This window comes from Camelus dromedarius, chromosome 10 (assembly GCF_036321535.1).
Source record: "Camelus dromedarius isolate mCamDro1 chromosome 10, mCamDro1.pat, whole genome shotgun sequence".
Lineage (NCBI taxonomy): Eukaryota > Metazoa > Chordata > Mammalia > Artiodactyla > Camelidae > Camelus > Camelus dromedarius.
The window spans coordinates 38,330,015-38,350,071 of NC_087445.1; the positions used below are offsets into that span (position 1 = coordinate 38,330,015).

Here is a 20,057-nt window from a genome sequence, read left to right on the forward strand (position 1 = left end):
GTGTCAATACATTTCATCTTAAGAACTCTATTGCCTTGTATGAGATCATCCCACCTTCGATCTCTGCACTTGTCCTTGTGTAAAACACTTCTTGAAGCCTGCTGCTCTTTGCAGGAGGGGCCTCATGAATCCTTCTAAATACCTTGCAGAGGCTTGCATCTCCCCCATACCCCATAAACCCATCCATCTTGGGCTACAGCTGATGACCTATTCTTGCAACACAGGTAATCTGGCCTAGACAAGTATTCATCTGAGGGTCTTCACCAGCAGACTTCATCTTGATGGTGATGGCTCTTTCTCTATCATGTGAGGGAGATAAACCATTCTGTTTATACAGTAATCATTGAGAGCTTGACATTGCTGTCTCCTCTACTCCTTTCCAGCTCTGCTCTTTCTTAACTCAGCTGAGATAGCTTGGGTTGAGGGTGGAGGGCAGAGGAAAGGTGAGATGGTAAGAAATTGTGCAAATATTTTTAAGCATCAGCCTCAGTTCTGTGCTAAATGTTGTACTCACCTCTTTGGATTTTGTTTCATTTAACTGGGACAAGAACCCAATTTGTCTTGTTAGGCCCACTTACCCACTGAAGAAACAAAGAGGTTAAATAATCTGCCCCAAACCATATCCTATTAAAAACTGAAGCAAAGACTTGGGTTTCTCCAATTTCAAAGTCCTTGATCTTTTTTTTCTTGCCTACATTCCTCTTTGAGACAGTTACTCAAGGATGCTCAGCCTCTTTAGTTAAGGTGACCTCTACCTCACTGCAGCCCTGGGGCCCTTGCTCTCTTCCTGTGATGATCATGAGGCATACTTGTCTGAATGACTCTGTCCCATCTCTCTTGGGACCCAAAAGCCATTCTACTAATCCTTTTGTATTCCTTAGCGTATGCTCATGTGACCCTGGATTGCATTTAGAGAGATAAAGTCAAGGCCTTGCTAATAACTATGTACTCATATCCACCTTTTGAGTATGTACTTACATTTAAATAAATTGGTGCCTAGTGTTCTGAAAATGCTTTTGAACAAGATTTTGAAGTTGTCCCAGGGAGCACTGACAGTGGGTATGCCTGGAGTTGTCTGATTTTCTTGTCTTGGATTCCTGCTCACAGGACAACTCACACAATGAAGACGAAAAATGATATTAATGAAACCTTTATTCCCACTGCCTTTCCTTAAGTCTTCTCCAGAGTTGGGGAAGTGTAACTACAGCCTACCCCCTCACCCCACTACAGCTTTAAATAGCTCTCCTCAAGGCTGGCTGGTAAACAAAAGGTTATTAATGCACAGGTAGATAATGTGGGTGGAGTACCCAGGCAGAGAAGTTGTGTAAAAGTGAGCGAGTGCCACCAATGAATTTTAAAGTGAGATAGGTAGATGGGCTCCAAAGCCTACAGCAGCAGCATTCATTGTTTTAGTTTTATTGCTGAGTTTCACTTAACTCCAAAGAACAATGTGATTACATGGTTACTTTTGGGAAGGACTTTCTGGGTGAAATGTCTTGAGCCATATATTGAAGAACCACGCGATTACAACCAAAATGGGTTTGTTCCTGCCTCAGCATTTTGCAAAATACTCTAATGTGGTATTAGGAATTATGGGTAGAAAATAAATACAAGAGTTCTAACAGAGACCACACACACCAGCACTTTAAAATGGAGATGATACAGAGAAACAGAAAGCTCCATTTGGAACAGTTCAAGGGAGTGAGGCATTGGACTGTCCAAGCTCATCTCTCTTTATACTCCATGGGCCTAGTTTGTGGGAGAGGAGACATATATTCTAAACAGTATTTTCCAAATCTGATTAACAAAATCATGTAGGGGAGAGCTGTCAAAAATAGATTCTCCCAGATACTCTGATTTAGTGAAAATGAACTGAGACCCAAGTATGTGTTTTATTGTTTTTAGCCCTCTAGTTGATATTGGTGATCTACAGGTTTGGGAATGCCTCTGCTAAAAGATTCAGGCTACTGTGCCACTCTTAAGGCATGATTTAGGCAAATCTTGTCCATTCTGTGTCTAGATCAGTATGTCTGGATTGGGAAAATTATAAGCACTGGAAGAGTTTCAAAGATTGATTCTAAGACATTCTTCCAGCAATAACAGGCTGGGATATCGCTTCAGGGAGAAAGTATGCACCAGAAGAGGGATCACTCAGTAATAAAACACTGTTGTCCTGAACTGACTCATAGTAATTTTCAACTTCTTTACTATTTTAGCCTTGGAAATAACAGTATAGAGATGGTTTAGTTTCTCTCTATCACACAGAATAATACTCTGACAATTCAGCCAAGACTGTGAGAGGACATCTGGACTTACGTAAGGTTAAGACAATCACTATGTAAAATAACATGCTTGAAACTTGCTTTTCTTGGCTTACAAGCATGTGTATCATGCAAAGCATGATGTCTTAAGACAATGGTCTGAGTTTGAGAGGAGTAGGACAGGGTATCAGGGAAAAGCAAACTAAAATTATTTTTAAAAAGATTGAGGACTACATTTGTTATCCACCAATTCATTTTCTCCTTCAGCCCATGGAGCCATTGTTACTGCCTCTAACAGGAGAAAAGGTACTGCTCTTCTGATATTGTCTTAGAGGCAGCAGAACAAGGCAGATTTGGTATTCCTGGCTTGTATAGTAGCTAGCACCCTCGTAAAATATTCAAGTATTTTAATGGCCAGGAAGGCCATTTGGATCCTGAGTCATCTTTGAGTCATTGATCAATTTGAAAATTCTACCAAGAAACACAGACACCAAACTTTGCATGCAATTTCAGGGACAGGAGGCCCAGCTTAAGAACTGTCAGCCTTGCAAACATAAACTAGTGGTGGGATTTCGTTTCCATTTCACCAAATGAGTTTTAGTTGATAGTAAAACAACTGATTGTTAAAACGCACAGATCAGAATCTGGCCTCTTAAACATCTGCGAATATAGCCTTCTTTCAGGGGTTATTAGCCATTAAGTAATGTTGAAACATCGAATCTATATCAAGCACTTAACAATGTGCTTGACATTACTAAGTGTGTTACAGGTTAACATCATTTTAAGCTTTAAAGTTTGCACAGGTGAAGCCACACAGGTATTCAAGATTAATAACTTTTCCAGAGTCACAGTTTTTGAGTCACAAACCCAAACTGGCTTTAAAGCTAGTATCTAACCACTATTAACTACATTGTTTTCCCAGCCTGGAATGAAAAACTTACTCTCCACCCACAAGCAACAAATTTTGTAAGATGCATTGTTCTTGGGAGAAAAGGCTTCAAGTAATGACATGTACCTGATGATATCCAACATTATTTCTGACCACCCATCCTCCTAAAACTCAAACTTACTTTCTCAGTTATAGAATCAATCTGCCCAATTTAGTAATTCAGATCATCCTTATTTCTTGTACTAGTTGATGATCTCCTTGAAAACTAAAAACCATGTATGCTTCACTTTTCCTGCTCAGATGGCCTGCCTCAACCATAGAGGGAAGACCCAGTGTCAAATATGACTATTTGCTCCTCTCAGTTCTCAACGGAGGATGACATAGCTTCCCAGATGCAACCCACGAGAACCTCTTGTGACAACTATAATTGGCCTTTCATTTGGTATCTACTACACGCCATACATCCAGCTCATTGTAAAAAGTAGCCTTTGGTCCTTAGGCTTTAGAAATACATGACACTGAACTTTACTACAAAGTTTGAAATGCTGTAATTCAGTACTAAGTGCTATGTTCAGTCCAACCTGGGACCTTCTGTGTAAGGGTCTTACATCACTGTGATTATTGGTTAGCTCTGATAATTTGTCTAGGATCCTTAAAGATACCTTAAGAGTCTAGAAAATTCTTGGTCCCAATTAATCAGTTAAAAAGTACTGCCCTTAATTTACTTTTTAAAAGCCTCACTTTCTTTTAATCAAAGACCCAAATTAACATGCCTATCACTTGAATGCTCTAAAGGGCCATGCCTGAATATGAGTGCATGGTATTTTGATGCCTGTAGATTACACTTTTTTTTCCTAACAGGTTATTATTACTTTGTTAAATCTCTGGAGTCTCATGCTATATTATTTTTGTCACCTGATATATAAACCTAGCCACTGAAAAACTGGTTATGCTGTCCCAGACATTCAAACCAATCTAATTTTCATGCCAATCAAATAAATAGCTAAAAATGAAAAATGTTCAGACATAACTTTCACTGTTACTAAAATATAACATGCTAAAGGTTAATGGGTGGGGTGGCATATTAACTATTCATATGTAAGTATTATTTTTACAAATTACATTTACAGTAGTAATTAGTACAGGACATCAGGGGCCAAATATTTTTAGTTATTTGGTTGATATTTCTAAGCACATGGGGTATGCCTAAGGGAGGGGTACCTTAAGAAACATCACCCTAGTAAGTACTTTTCTCATAAGGGTGGATGTGGAACCAGAACACTAGGGTGCATATTTTCTTAAAAGAAATGCTTTAAAATAGTCTAAATCATATTTATTTGCATAGTATTCAAATTTGCATGTTTGAATGCATTTTTAGTAATAGGGAGGGAAGAGAGGGTAAAAACATGTAACAGCTACCATTTTTTAATTTGCCATGGATTATACACACAAGATCAATTTCAGAAATTTACTCAAGACACTAGTGTTTAAGTTGAACTCATTTAGGCTAGCCTGTATTTTCCCTGGCTGCTTCCTAAGCTCTAACAAGAGCATGTGCTTAAGTAATTGCTATTTTGTGAACAGTTCTTGCACTCAACTAAAATTTAAGAATGTGTTATAAAGATTTATTAACTTCTGTGTAGGCTAATAGAATACCCTAATTCCTGAACAGCCTTGGTTATATTATCAATCATTTCAGACATATACAATCTGAGGTTCCGTGGTGACAGTTCAAAACAGTATCATCAGGAAAAAACATTCAATGCAGTTAACCAACTAGAAAATAACACATAACTTCTGTCGTCTTGCTGTTAATCTAAGTATCACATGTGAAGTTCAACAGCCAATCAGTACCTATACTAAAAAGGATAGTAGTCCTTGGCAGACAACATGGAATCTTACATTTATGCCACAAGATGGTTTAACTTACTTCTAGGACTAGAACAGAAAGGCACTCTGGGAGAAAACACAAAACAATGCTCTTTGCTTTTATATGAATTAAAAACCAGTGTTTGTGTGTGAAAATAGTAGTAAGCATTAAATGGCACTTCTGTATTCTGCTGTACATGTACTTTGCTTTAAAGCAGATTGTACAAACATAAGAAACTTCTTTATCAAATTTCAAATTACTTTCATTAACAATGTGCTACTTCACCCACAGAAACCCTTCTATTAAGGCTACATAATCTATTGCTCATCAACCAGAAACCACACCCATCATTCTCTCTAAAATTATAAGCTAAATTTATGAACAAAAATCGCTGTAAGAACTTTGCCAACAATTAGGCAAACAAGAGTCAAATTAAGTCTCTGTACACAGTCAGATGTTTACATGATGTGGAAGAGAGAAACCTTCCAACTTAGGACAGGTACCTAAAATGTGTCTTTGGAGTGGGACACATGTGACAGGATGAGAAGCTATGCTTCTCAATGTATATCAATAAATTCATTTTTGAACCCTGTGAATGTAGTATCAATTCAAAAAATACAATTATAACAGCATGCTTAACATGTTGCTATTAAATTACTTAGTAGACATTTGCTCATTTTTAGTTTTCTTGCAAATAACTTCATTTAATGCAGCTGAAAAAAATGATTCTAATCACATTAAAGTTTTTAAAAGTTACAGACCTTTGCCTTTTCACTATGTAAGACTTAATGCAACCAATCTTGTTATCAAACAATTCTCTTTCCAAGCTCTAGAAATCATTACTCTAGGACATTAAAATTAACAATACCCCAAGAGAACAAGTTACAGACTAGGAGAAAATACTTGCAAAAGACACATCTGATAAAGAACTCTTATCCAAAATATAGAACTCTTAAAATTCAGTAAGAAAACAACCTCAACTAAAAAATGGTCCAAAGACCTTACTAGACACTTCATCATAGATACACAGATGGCAAATTAAGAATCCTGTAAGATGCTCAACATCATGTCATCAGGGAAATACAAATTCAAACAATGAAATTTAACTGCACATCTATTAGAATGGCCAAAACCCCAGAACACTGACACCACTAAATACTGGTGAAGATGTGGAACAACAGAAACTCATTCACTGCTGGCAGGAATGCAAAATGGTACAACCATTTTGGAAGCCAGTTTGGTGGTTTCTTACAAAATCAAATATATTCTTACCATACAATCCAGCAATCACATTTGGCATTTACTCATAGGAGTTGAAGTTTTTCCACACAAAACCTGCACACTGATGTTTACGATAGCTTTATTCATAATTGCCCAAACTTTGAAGCTTCAAGTTGTACTTCAGTAGGTATATGGATAAACTGAGGGACATCTGGAAAATGGATTATTCAACACTAAAAAGAAATGTTATCAAACCATGAAAAAACATGGAGGAAACTTCAATGAGTAACACTAACTAAAGCCAATCTGAAAAAATTACATACATACTTTTTGATCCCATGTGACATTCTGGAAAAGGCAAAATTATGGGGGCAGTAAAAAGATCAGTAGTTGTCAGGTGCTGGGGTGGAGCAGAGGAGTAGGCGGAGCAGATTTTTTAGGGCAGTGAATACTCTGTATTATAATGATTGATATGTCATCATAGATTTGTCCAAACCCATAGAAAACAACGGTGAATTACAAACTATGGACTTTGGGTCATTATGATGTGTCATTTTAACAAATGTACAACTCTTGTGGTAGGTGTTGGTAACAGAGGAGCTACGTATGTGTGGCAGGAGAGGGTACATGGGAAGTCTGTACTTACCTCTCTCAATTTTGCTGTGAACCTAAAATTGCTCTAAAAAAAAAACCTAAGTTCTTAAGAAATTTAATAGGGAACACTTACTATGCGCTGGGCATTGTTACTATCCTTATTTACAGATAAAGAAGCAGGGCTCCAGGGACAATAATCTTAACCACTATGCCATCCCACTCAAAATTGTTTCCTTTCCAAATTCATGCTGTGGGAAACACCAACTCAAACCAGAGGCTCTAGTTTTGCAGATGAAGTCCACTGAAGAATAGATTTGACAAAAGGACTAGCTCTAGGCCATACAGCTAATTCCTATCACCGTCCTCCCCCAAAAAATTTAGGTTTGAGTACAGGAGTCTAGGTGAAATTGAATCTTCCTAGCTGCCTTACTTTACACATTTGATTCTTCTCCACAACTGATGTTCCTGACAAATCAAATCCACAAAGCTAAATGTTCTAAATTAATGTTTCTCATAAGAAATGATTATGGAAATTATTGTAATTTCATGCTACTTATTTCAAAGATCATTACAGACCAATGAAGTTGAAGGGTCCATCATCTTCCCATCTAAGTCTTCTGTATACCCCACTACTCTGATTTCAAAACCTTAATATTTAAAAATCTATCAAATGTTTGATGACAGAGATAGCATTAAGAGGGAAAATACATCTTGAAACTTCGAATAAAAATTAAGTTTGTCTTCCAAATACCAGAACTTCAGCTCAACTGTGACTTCAATATCCTTCGTATTTTAGGAGATAACTATCCTTTAGCTCATCCTAAGTACAGTATATATTTCCTCCCACCTGAAGCAAAAGTAGCAGCATCCAAACAACTGTGACAGATAGTAGTGCATCAGGCATTTCCATTTCAAATCCCATCATTGAGAAGCCACGGTTCTGCTATCTCACTTCAGCAACTGCATTGGCAAGGTCAGCATGTCACTGTCATTCCTTATTCTTTCTTATCTCACATGACACCTGTGACCTGCAAAGACCAAGCCCATGGGTCCATCTCAACATTAGAATCAAACCCCTAAAAGGTAAAACTTTGCCGGTTTTTGTACACAAATTGTCATGCATAAAGTGTTACTTATAAAGCAAAAAATGAAATAAAAAAATTAAAGAAGAGATGTGAAGATTGAACAACTATGGCCTAAGTTCTAAGACTGTTTTGATCCTAAAAGTTGCCTATACATTTCTTCAAAATTAAACTGTCTACTACATACCATACTTAAGATGTTTCACAACACTCATCTCATGGTTCTCACTTGAATATATCATGTTCAGGGATGGCAATGGAAAAAAGTTTACAATATAGCCATGCAAAGTCTACATACGCAACTAAAAAGTTGAATATGTAACATTTTCTAATTATCCCCCTTTAGGATTTCTAACTATGGCTTAAAAACCCAATGAACAAGTGGAAGTTTCCCTCTGTACATGGCTTTTATTATTTACATAATACAATATAGCATCAATGCTGAATAGCATGATTATGTGCAATACATAAATATGAACTATCTGTACACATCTGCAGATCTAACTGAAACTAAGATACAGAAAATTGAAAGCAAAACTGAATGCTTTAAGAATAAAAGTAAAAACTAAGACTGAACACTGCAGTAAATCAGAAGTAGTGCCTCGTGTACATACTTAACTATTTACAGATGAAAACAGGCATTACCACGACACTAATCTAACTATACTCATTTATATATAAAAAAACACAAGTTTCATACATCACAAAAAACCTTCCATTATAACACAGAAGTGATATTACCAGACAAGCATCAGTGAAGTATACTGCCTCTTCTAGTTGTTATTGTACAATGCTGTAGATAATGCAGCCCATGCAATACACCCAAGAACACTAGAGTCCTACACCCAAGTACAATTAATATGATAAAGCAGCCCTCTGCAAGTGGTGCTGGATACCACTAAGAAGTCTACTGCAGCCATGTTGGTTATGATTTTCCATGCAGAAGGGTACAGTTACATTAAGAACTGAAGTCTTTAAAAAAGCTTTAAACATTCTTTCTTGAACCAAAACACTCAACAAAATATGCACATGAAAAATTATTGAGATACCTTTGCAACTTAAAATTCAGATGCATGTTATTCAACAGAGCTGCTGTATGTGAAAACCAAACGTAGAGTTTTAATTCTTCTTTTAAACAAATTAATCCTAGTGCAGTTCTGTGCTATGCATTTTTAGCAATGAGAATAATGCAGACATCTTCTGGTGCAGGCCAGCACAGTAAGTTTCAAAGATAGCTCAAGACCCTGTTGGCTTGATGTTTACTCTTTATAACCAGTTGCGATGTATACCTCTCACAGAATGTCTTATTTGACAGCTTTTAGAAGACTAATTAACTAGGCTCACATATGGCACCGAACACTGGTTTCACGGAAAGGTCTGATCCACTTTATAGCTTTCTTCCTGCTTCCAAAGAACATGTAGAAATTAACAGCGTGAAGTTTAACTATGGTAGAAGTAGACTGCCAGTCCTTTTCTGGTGTACCATTTTTTAAAAAAAATACAGGCACATAACACTAGCCAAAGATTACACCTTGATTACATTCCCAAAGGCAGATATGCTGCAAACATGCAGATATTTCACATATTTTGTTTGGCACGAGGGAACTAAATTTTGTCCCTGTTATCTGTGTATTTCAATTTGCTGTGCAGATTTTCATCCAATTTTATTCAAGGGAGGGCATATACATTTTGTAGGGCTGTATCTATCCAATTCTGCCTGTAACAAACACCCAAACAACCTAAAATATCAACTATAAGACAGACAAGTGTGAAGTAAAACTCTGGAGAACATCAAAGAAAAATGGCCATGCATCTGCTCTTTAATGTTTTCCTACGATATATTAAAATAAAAACAAAGTTTCAGTCTCTTCACAAGTAGTAATTTATATTCTCTGGATTTTTTCAGCCACAACAACTGGATTCTCTTTCCTGATTTTTGCTGCAGCTTCTGCTTTGTAATCATAAGGACAGTTGTGCTTGTCAGAGTAACGGTGAAGTCCACAAAACAAATTTCCACATCGGCAGTCAAACCCTATACATATAAGAGGAAGTAGAGTCACTTGGGAACTTGTAGCAATTAAAAGAAAACAAAAAACAAAAACCCAAAAAACAACAACGAATTGGCATTAAGTCACTACAGAAGAGGAATCAGATTTTCATGGATCTTTGCAACATGGAAGAGTCTGTCACTTTAAATCGTGAAAATGCTTTTAAGCTTTCTTAAAATGATGAGAAATTCAAGTTAACTCTCTTCCATAAACTCCTGTAGGTCCTATACAGAGTAGAAATTACACAGGCTCTGGAGTCAGGCTGAACTGAATTCAAATCCTAGTCCTACCATAAGTTAACTGGGTAATGTGAAACCTAGGAAAAGAACCATACAGTTCTGATATTTAAAGGAAACAATTAAAATTAAAAAGTACGTAGACCATTTTGTGCCTGGTTCAAAGTTAGGTGCTTACTGTTTAATTCAGCTACCTTTCCCCCAGGAGAACAAAGGAAAGAATCAAAAGGGATGATCAATTCAATAAAGGAGATTGAGAAGGCCTGAAGTTAGGAAAGGATTTCATATGATTAGAGAGATGGAAATCAAACTCAACTTCTCCTCGTTGTCCCACTTTTAGTCTACTCTGGAAACTTTCTATTCTTGAAAGCTGGACATTTTGTTTTATATGCAAGACTGACGAGTCCCTTAGGGAATAACTAGGAGTCTCTTAAGGAGTTACTGTTAAATCTCAGCAGTAGAATATACATGGTGCTATGTGTTCTGTAGTACCTGTAAGGCCAACTTTCTTTCTGCACATGAAACATCTGTTCTTCTTTGGTTTGGGCAACTCAGGAGCTTTTTCTTCACTTTGAGAAGTACTGGGCTGAGAAACTGATGGACTGGGCTGAGTGACAACTGAAAAACAAGGGTAAAAATCAGAAATCTGTCAAGAGTTCACTGGCTGACAATTATCTAAGTTAAAAAAAAAAATTAAGAGAAACAGTAAGAGTCTCAGTGGAAGTGTTTAAGAAGCCTTTCCTGAAAACAAGTACTTTAAATAAAATCTTCTACTTCAATATCGGAACTTTCAAATCTGAGCATTTCTTGCCAATTAACATAATACAACTTGTCCCTGTAAATTTTTATTAAATGATCGCTCAAATTCCTTTAAATTCACTCTTAACAGCTAGTACTAGGAAACAAAATCCTAATTTTAAGTTTTAAAGACCTGAGAGATGTGGTTACCTGCTCAGCTTTTCCATATTGCAATTGCCTAAACGCAAACTTCTTAATTAGGGCAGTTCAAATTCATTACTACTCAGTAAATATGGTTGCCAACTTCTGAGGTACGTAACTATAGTCATTTTGGTAGTAAAATTAATAGAAAAAAGAAAAATTATGTAGATAAAACCAGCAAATTTCAAAAAGTAGAACTCAAATCATTAATTCCTAATTAACTTCAGATCCCAAAATGTCACATTACTTTGTCATTTTATTTTCTTATGTAGAAAACCTGGAAAATTTTTATAAAAAGCTCTTTCTTTTGAAAGATTAGCAAACACCGTCCTTTTAGGACAGCGTAAGAATTTGAAGAGTTGTGACTTTAGATTAAATAGGATTCTATAGGCAAAACAAGAATATTTAAAGCAGTTTTAATTTACTTTGCGATACTTAGGTAAACCGGGTATAAAGTTCGGACAACTAGAGATATGATCTACTTTTAAAAGTTCCTGTTTCTCTATCTAAAACGGATTCAAGTTTTAGTTCATATATGACATCAACAGAATTTGTCAATATAAGAATGCAGATTACTGTATTAAAGTCCACATTACCACCAGGTTATTTAAAAAATACCAAAATTTAATTCTACTTTTATAAAATTCAGCGACACCAGAAGTACTGTTAGCTGAGTTTTAACATTAATCCAAACCTCAAAAATAGCAAATTAATGTATACAATGGTAAAATTACTGCCTAAACAATAGGACAGCACTAACGTTATCAGCATAAATCGGAAGCTCCAGAGCAAACCTATTGGTTTAATGACAACTTACTCTAAAATTCTCTCCAAATTTATAATTTACTTGCATTAGTAATATACCCAGTGAGATCAACAGCCTAATATTAGATCAACAGTGGTATTCCAGCTACTACTTATTCCTAATAATCTATTATGGCAGCCTTAATATAATTTTTCCTGATGGTATGATGGTAAAGAACAGTATGTGAGAATAGTCTGGGGGAGGAGATGACAGCCATTTCCTTGGCCACATCTGAAAACTGAATAGTGGTTCCCAAGACATATAGGGAAAAAAGGGAGTTAAGAAGAGAAAAATGATACAGAAAAGGCAAAGAGCAGCAAACTACAGATTGTCTACCAAGAAATAATAAATGCACAGAATAGCTGCAGATTTAATCCAAAAGAGTATTATTCCAAGGTCATAGTAATTTTGTGTTAAAAAAACAAAAACACAGAACAAAAGCCCCACAAATATGAATTTGGTCAATTTTTCAGAAGGATGGAATTCATTTCAAAATGCCAAATACGGATTCCCCTGCCCAACTTAAAATTTTCATCTTAACTTTATCAATTAAGATTGATATGGTTCACATAAGCTTGCCTATGTAATATTAGCAAAAGCAAGCCTCAAAGCAGATTACATATCCATTGACCCTATTTCCTTACAATAAAGTTTTATACTGTCTTCAGTAAATACTGTACCAGTCAGTAATTGATCAAATGAACTAGATGCGCTATAAAATAGGCAGATCACTGTTCTAGGGTCTAGCACAGGTAATTCAAACAAATCAAACTGGCAACACCAGAGCAATCAGTCACTATCTAATGAAAACCAAAATGCATTTCCATACTGAGTTTTTAACTCCCGTAGGGATCCAACACTTCAACTTGGAAGTTTTATTAGTGTTCAGTATGTTTTTTGCTCAAATATTTTCTACAATATTAATATCAAGGCTGAATTTTTTATTGTAACATTTTTGATGGCTTTGGAATCTAATCTATATAATTTTCTCTGTATGTCTTCTCTAATGATTTAGATACTTCTAAAATATATTGGTGAACTACCTTCTAACTTTATGAAATTCTTAGTACTTCCAGTCTTTGTATTATAAACTTTGCTGATTTGTGGGTGTGAGGTTAAGGGGAAATGGGCAAAGAAGAGAATAAAGAGTGACTATTTCACACTACAAGTTACTTTAAAGACAGTGGTTTGCTCGGTCTACGTGTTGTAGCTCTTGCTCCTCTTTGGTCCATCAATGGGAAGGAAAGAATACCCCCAACCAACCCTTTCTCGTACCACCAAATCCAGAACTCAACTAGTATTAAACAAAAAGCATACCTGGCTCTGACACCTCTGTTTTCGGGGTAGTTATTTTGTCTTCTCTTGAAATGCTCATTTCTGTCATTTGCTGAGTTACAGGCAAGGCAGCCACAGGCACATTTCTATTTGAGTTCAAGCAAACATTTTTAAAGATGTTAGGGGTACTTCTCTGTGAGGTAAGTTGTCAGTTCAACTTTAAATTATATAGTATTTCCAACATGGCCAAATGGAGCTAAATAATCTAAAAAAGATGCCCAGCACAAATGGTTGAGAATAAGGAAAGCAAAAGGGGCAGCTTTGCCAAAATGTCTTGCGTGGCATTACAATATAGTCTACAGAACCTCATTCTCTACAATCCCTACACCTCAATCACAAGGAAATAAAAGCACGCATTCTCAACATAGCATACTTGAGATTGTTCTGCAGTACGTTATGATATACACCTTCACTCAGTGACCTACAAGATCATATATTAAAAGACACTGGAATCTCCAATTGTGCAACACATGCAAAACAAAGGGCATCTGATATATTAACTGCCTTATGATAATGTAATATATTTGAAATAACATAATATCCTTTTTATTAACATTCGTAATTATGTTAGTTATTTTTATTTCCTCCTATAGTAATAATAATAAAAACCCAGAAACATTCAATCTTACCTTGATTTTTCAGTTGTGCTGCCAGCAGCACCTTCACAGTTGTTTAAACTAGTGTCTGCCCTTTGTACAGATGCAGAATCTGAGGTAGGACTGTTGGAACCACTAGCTGTTCCTATTCAAAAAAAGGATTTGTAAGAAACAAAGCAACACCTCAAACACTCAGGAACAAAACTATTAATAAGTAACAAATACTTGCATTTCATTAGGTTAGTGACTTAAGTACTTTCATTGTGCTGCAGAATCCTCTATTTAAGTGATATCCAAACAAACAAAACCAAAAAATTCGTATCCAGTGAACACAAGTATGAAACAAAACCTCAAAAAGGAAAATGAAAAACCTAGAAGATGCTTGTAGACAGTCACTCATTCCTCATGTAGTATGTAAAGCACTTGAGCTGTTGCTTTAAATTTCAAGTTTTCTTGGGTTTTTCTCTCCTTGGACTTTCAGCATTGGTTCAGTCTTAGGCCCCAATTCTTAGTTCTACATTTTCTGTCCACCAGTTCTTCAAATGGGTTATTCCTTGGAAACAACTTACCCATTGGGCTCATTCTGCCACTATTCTGCTGTCTCTGAAGATGTTCTTTGTAGCAAACAGAACACATTCCATTTGTTCTAGGATTCCCATAAAAGCCACATCCTGTACTACACAGCATAGGCCCTGGGGTCTGGTTAGTCTCCTGAGCCATTGTTCTCCTATAAACAAAACAACAAAAAATTTTTTAGAAACTAGCATGTAATCAAAAAAACAAAAACAAAACACAGAATCACTAAATTAGTATGATAGTCACGATTGTACCTTTGTCATTTCTAAGCACTGAGTCTATTTCTAACAAAGGCCCAAATTGTGTTATCTTTAAAAAGGGTAGGCTAAATTATATTTTGCCTTTATAAAACAAAGGACATAAAAGAAACTGTGTTTTAGCTTGATAAATAATGAACTATTATGACTTCACATTCTTTAGAACAATTCTGCCATTATACATTAAAATGTGTGATTTTACCTGTCAATGTCTGTTTTAATTCCTGAAAAGGTCACCCTTCCAGATATCAGAATTGTGTTTAAATCAATTAGTGCAATTGGTATTTTAAAATCACTTTCAGCTCTCCAGCACTATAGGCATATCATTTCAAATAATCACAATCAACTGTTGACTCGGTATCTACTAGTGGTTCTTTAAACTAGCTGTATATATTGGATGCAGCTCTAGAGTGTTCTTAAAACACCTGAACACACTTGGGCCCACTAGTAATTCAACAATCCTGCTACAGGGAAGAGAGCATCTGTACTTTCAAAATGCTGCAACACCTTTATGAGGCTGGAAAGAGAGCTGGTGGATCAATTAGCCTTTCCTGTTAGCTTGGCACCAGAAAGTGAAGCTCTTTAAGAATTTAGAGGTAGGGTCAGTTACTTATAGAAAATTCCTTTTGTTTTAGAGTTGACATGTGAAATCTGGGTCTGAGTATACTTGGAAGTCAGTGCCCAGAAACCTGCAACATACAAATTTTCAGCCATAGGTTTGTCAGCCAACAGTTCTATTAAAACTTTTTAACAAGCGTGTTTTCCTCATACCAGAAAGTAATGAAACCTTTCCATTCTCAATTTCAATATAGCAAAGCGATATAAATACAAAACCTTTAGTAATGGTTAATATTTAATGCTAGGTTATCAGAAAGAGCTTTATACAGGAAGCATACTCTTGCTTTTCCAGAAGCCTTGTTAAAATTAGCACAAATACACTAATGTTTTGCCAAATTTAGTAAATTTCCTGAGTTAACAGAACATAAACATTTAAGAAAAATTAAAAAAGAAAACACTGGAGGGTTTCCATGTTACCATAAAATGTGTATGAATGTACAAAAAGCATATTTGAAAGTACTCAAAAGGAGATCGTGTAACTTGTGGTCATTGTCATGTTAATGTACCTTAATGTTGACAATATAGGTGCTTTATTAAGTTACAAACATTTCAAAAAAGCACGGTAGCTTACTTCAAGCTAGAGCTTATTCCCTAGAATTTCATAAGGCTTTTTCCAACCATCACATACTAGGATACACTCTTTAGTCAGTTATTAAAAACAATGTTTTAACAAGTATTAACATTTTCTACCAAAATTATTAAAGGGCGGGGGCAGAGGGCTAACCAATTTCGACCTGGCTAGAATTCTGACATTTATTCTCCTAAACATTTAAGTGATAGTAGTCTTTCCTTTTGCTAGTAAGACACCATATTTAAAGCTTGAAAATATTTCAAGCCAATCAAGCTTGTATAGATTGATCAGTATTTGCAACTTACTTCAGACAATAGTACTAATTTAGTTGACACTGTCTCTTTAAATAGTAAGTGGAATTCAGCTGACTCATTTGGAGCAGGGTAGTGCAAATATTTCAACATCACTTATGAAGTTTATTAAAACACTTTCAGTTGGTTTTTTAAAATTTTGAGTATAACGTGCAAAAAATGCTTCAAATAGTGTATTTATCTGCATGCCCACCATACAAAGTTACGAGTCTTTCCCCATGCAAAAAGTAGGGTCCTTCCTTAAAGCCAGCTTGAAGAATTATGCTAAGTCACTTTCTACACTAACTTCTAGTGTCGTCTGACAGTGGCTTTAAAGGTAAATTGTCTTAAGAGTCAACCCATATTAATATTAGCTAATCCAATTCTAAAATCATGTTTCACTTAGATAAACGGGGGTGGGGGAATCTCATCCCAGGACTTCATACGCAAAGTATTCCACCTTTCTTCAGAAAACACATCTACCTTCAATTCACTATAAATAGCCTCCAAACTCTGAGACACAAGAGACACCAGGACGTTAGTTTCCTACATGGCCTCCCACTTTTTGGATTTTTTTTCCTCGTAGAAAGCCAGCTTTTAAATGCCATCACATGTGCACAGCTTGCCTTAATATTTCTCAGAAGCTTGGATCACATGGGAGGGCGCTTCAGCCTGTCACAAGGCTGCAATGTGACAGGCTGAGCTGGATGGAGGCTCTCACATAAAGCCTAGTCAACAGGGGCCTCTGAAATCAGCTTCTATTTATATCTCGGAGCCTGCCAACTCCTACACAACCCCAAGAACTAAGGATGCAGCGTTCATGTATCTGACACAGTAAGAAAACAAAAGAAAAAAATGCCATTAAGGTTCCTACAGTTTTTTCTAATGTAGGGATGGCTAAAGAACAATCTCAAATTCAATCTAGAAGACGCAAGCATCATTAATCACTCATGAAGCCAAAAGGACTGTCTAAAAATCAAGCAAAGGGAAGAGAGCATCAAGGCAGAAAGCACTCTCCTGTTTAGTGGCAATTTTTTTTTGCAGGGGGGCAGGAGGGGGAGATTAGTTCACCATTAGATACAGTATTCTCCTACTTTGCAGTATTTTAGAAAAATTCAATACCATTATTATTTAGTAACTTTCAAGTTGTTACAAACTTGAGCATTCATGGGTCAGCTCTATCAGATATAGCTAAAATGTTTATTTTTACAGTTTTTACAGCTGAAATGTTTCTCTTTATAGTTTGTGGCTTCCTCTAATTCATAACTACAAAACAAAAACCTAAAAGACTGGGGGGCATGTAACTGAAAATTCTCCAGCCTCAAATATGAATAACGAAAGGCTTTTACACCCATGAAATTTAGTTCTTTCAGGTGCACAAAAATGTTAGGAATGTCCACCCCACCTAGAATTGAGATCGGAGTTCTAGTCTCTAATGTACCTCTAACTAAGCCAGTGACCTTGGGCAAGCCCTTACTCTCCAGATTTCGGTTCCCTCTTTGCAAATAGAGAAGATTACTGTGATTTTTAAAGGCTCCTTTTCAGGCTTAATACCTGGCCTGAGAGACAGAAAATAGGGAAAAATAAAACAAATCTTTTTGGGGGGGTATTTTTTGAAAAAACTTGAAAAATAAAATTGCAATATTTTCACCAATTCAGTTCTCAAATCCTACTTTTAAAACTAAGGAGTAAAATGCAATTCATTTAGATTTTTTTTAAAAGTCTGTAAATTACCTGAATGCGAAGTTTAGGAACAGTAGCTCTATGGCTCTATGACCTATATATACTACTTTACCCTAGTATGTTCTTAGACAAGATTCCTAAGAGGCATTCAAAGAATCTGGGCCTTTTCCCAAAACACTGCTCCTCACAGTGTGTGGGAAAAGAGCAATGAATTTTACGTTCACCAGACTAAATGCACGAAACAAAGGGGAAGGTGCTCCATTTCCTTCACGAAAGAGATCTTGGGCGAGAAATGCAGCGACATCGGTAAAACTAAAACCCGTCGACAGAAGTCCCCCTCACCCAACGTTCCAGGGGATTTTAAAACAAGTTCGGGTCCCACTAGTCCCCCATCTCTATCCCCATGCATCTCTGAGCAAAGGCCTCGCTCAGGAAAGCCGAGCAGGGCCTTCTTCAAAAACCACTGAGTCATGCAGAACAGCAGCTCCGCAGGCCAAGCCAGCCCCTCACCCTGCCCATCCCGCGCCCAACCCCGACCCTGAACGGCTCCTCCGAGGAGGCAGAGATGAGGGGTGCGGCGGTTAAGGGGCCGGGGGCGCGGCGGCCGCCGCCACCGCCTTTGTCTTTCCCGGTCAGGCCACCCACACCCGGCGCCACCGCGGAAGGCGACCAGGACGGACTAGAGAGAGGCCCGAAGCCCCGGAGGCCGCAAGCTGGGCATTGTTCCCCCGACCGTGCGTGTGCGAGTGAGCCGGGGGCGCAGGGAACCGGGCCTCCAGCCACGACGACAGGATGACGCCTCCGTCTTTGTGCTTCCTGAGCTGGCGGGCGGGCTCCCTCCCCCGGACGCCGCCTTCCGCGAGTCGCTCACGCTTTGCCGGAGGCCCGCGGAGTCCCAGCCCCCACTCCCACCCCCGGCCCGGCACGAGCAGCCGGGCGCCCTCCCCCAGCTCCGCACCACTCACCCTGCGGGGGCAGGAGCCGGGCTCGCGCGCGACGCCGGCGCAGTAGAGCCGGGCCGAGGCCTCCGGGATAGGTAAGCCGGCCGCCCTGGAACCGCCGCGGCCGGCCGGGAGCAGGTCGTAGCCGCAGGCGGAGGTGGTGTCGCCGCCGCGGGTTCCTCCTTTGTTCCCGCAGCGGCACCGAGCGTGGCCGGGACACGCCGGAGCTCGGGAAGTGGGAGGAGGGAAGCGGGGGGGGGGGGCAAAGAAGGAGGCGGAGGGAGGATCGAAGGCCGCAGCGGCTAAGGCGGCTCGCGGCGGTCGCCCGTCGTCGCCTCAGCCTCCACCAGCGGCGGGCTGGGCCGACTCCGAGGGCGAGCGGGGCGCGCGCAACGGGGCCTGGGCGCCGCAACGGTCCGCGGATGGCGCTCTCTGTCGCTTCTGCTACCGCGAAGGGAGCTGCGCGGCTCCCGGGAGCGACGAGTCCCAAGTGGAGGTGCACACAGCTCCCCGCTCCGGCCGACTGACGTGCTCTCTCCGCCCGCCGCTCGGTCAGTGAGGCAAAGTGGGAGGGAGGGGCGGGGTCTGTGCGTCAGCGAAAACCCCGACGGCGGCGGCGGGGAGCGCGCGGTGACGTCACGTGCCCGACGCCGCGCCTCCGGCTCCAGTCACCGGGTCGGGGAGGCGGGGCTCAGCCTGACCGCGCTGCCATTGCGCGGAGCCGAGTCACCGGCTGGGCTGCCGGCCGCAGGGTGGAGCTGGAAAAAACTAGTCCTGTGGAGGATGAGTTTCTATTTTTAACCCGATTGTCCGCCCTCAGCCTCTCTCCTTCCGATTTTCTCAGTCAACCCTGATTTTCGCCATCTGAGTTCTCACGCTTTGTCTCGAGCCCTTGGCAGACACTTCCCTTTCCTCCTTTCTCCCCTCCCCCTCCTCCCTGGTCCCCCTCAAGAACGAGTTGGGACGATTCACCTAGAGAAGAGAAAATGAGCTGATGTATAGCTTCTGATGTATAGCTTTTCACCTGTTTACGAAGCTTCCCCCGTCCAGTTCCCTCCCACTCCCTGGTTCTAAAGTCCAGCCTGAGCATTGCCCTCGTGCCGCCGGGAAGGAGTGGGGCGGGCGGCGCTTGGCTCGCTCGCTGGTCCAAGGTCACGGGCGGTTGTGCAGAGTCAGGAAATGCTTGGCCGACTGGCTGCCAGTCCTCTGCACCGGCGTCGCTGTTCTGAACAAACTGTTTTGGCC

General features: G+C 39.1%; 1 protein-coding gene across 1 annotated transcript; it reads right to left on the minus strand.

Annotated features, from left to right (window-relative positions):
* Nucleotides 1–8,305: 8,305 nt before the first annotated feature.
* On the minus strand, nt 8,306–19,373 carry ZFAND5 (zinc finger AN1-type containing 5). Its single transcript, XM_031449893.2, has 6 exons — nt 18,837–19,373; nt 14,446–14,603; nt 13,910–14,021; nt 13,263–13,366; nt 10,694–10,819; nt 8,306–9,949 (listed from the first exon to the last, which is right to left on the minus strand). Exons 2-6 carry the CDS (start codon nt 14,594–14,596, stop codon nt 9,801–9,803), a joined length of 642 nt encoding a protein of 213 aa, XP_031305753.1. The 5' UTR covers nt 14,597–14,603; nt 18,837–19,373; the 3' UTR covers nt 8,306–9,800.
* Between the last annotated feature and the right edge of the window lie 684 nt (nt 19,374–20,057).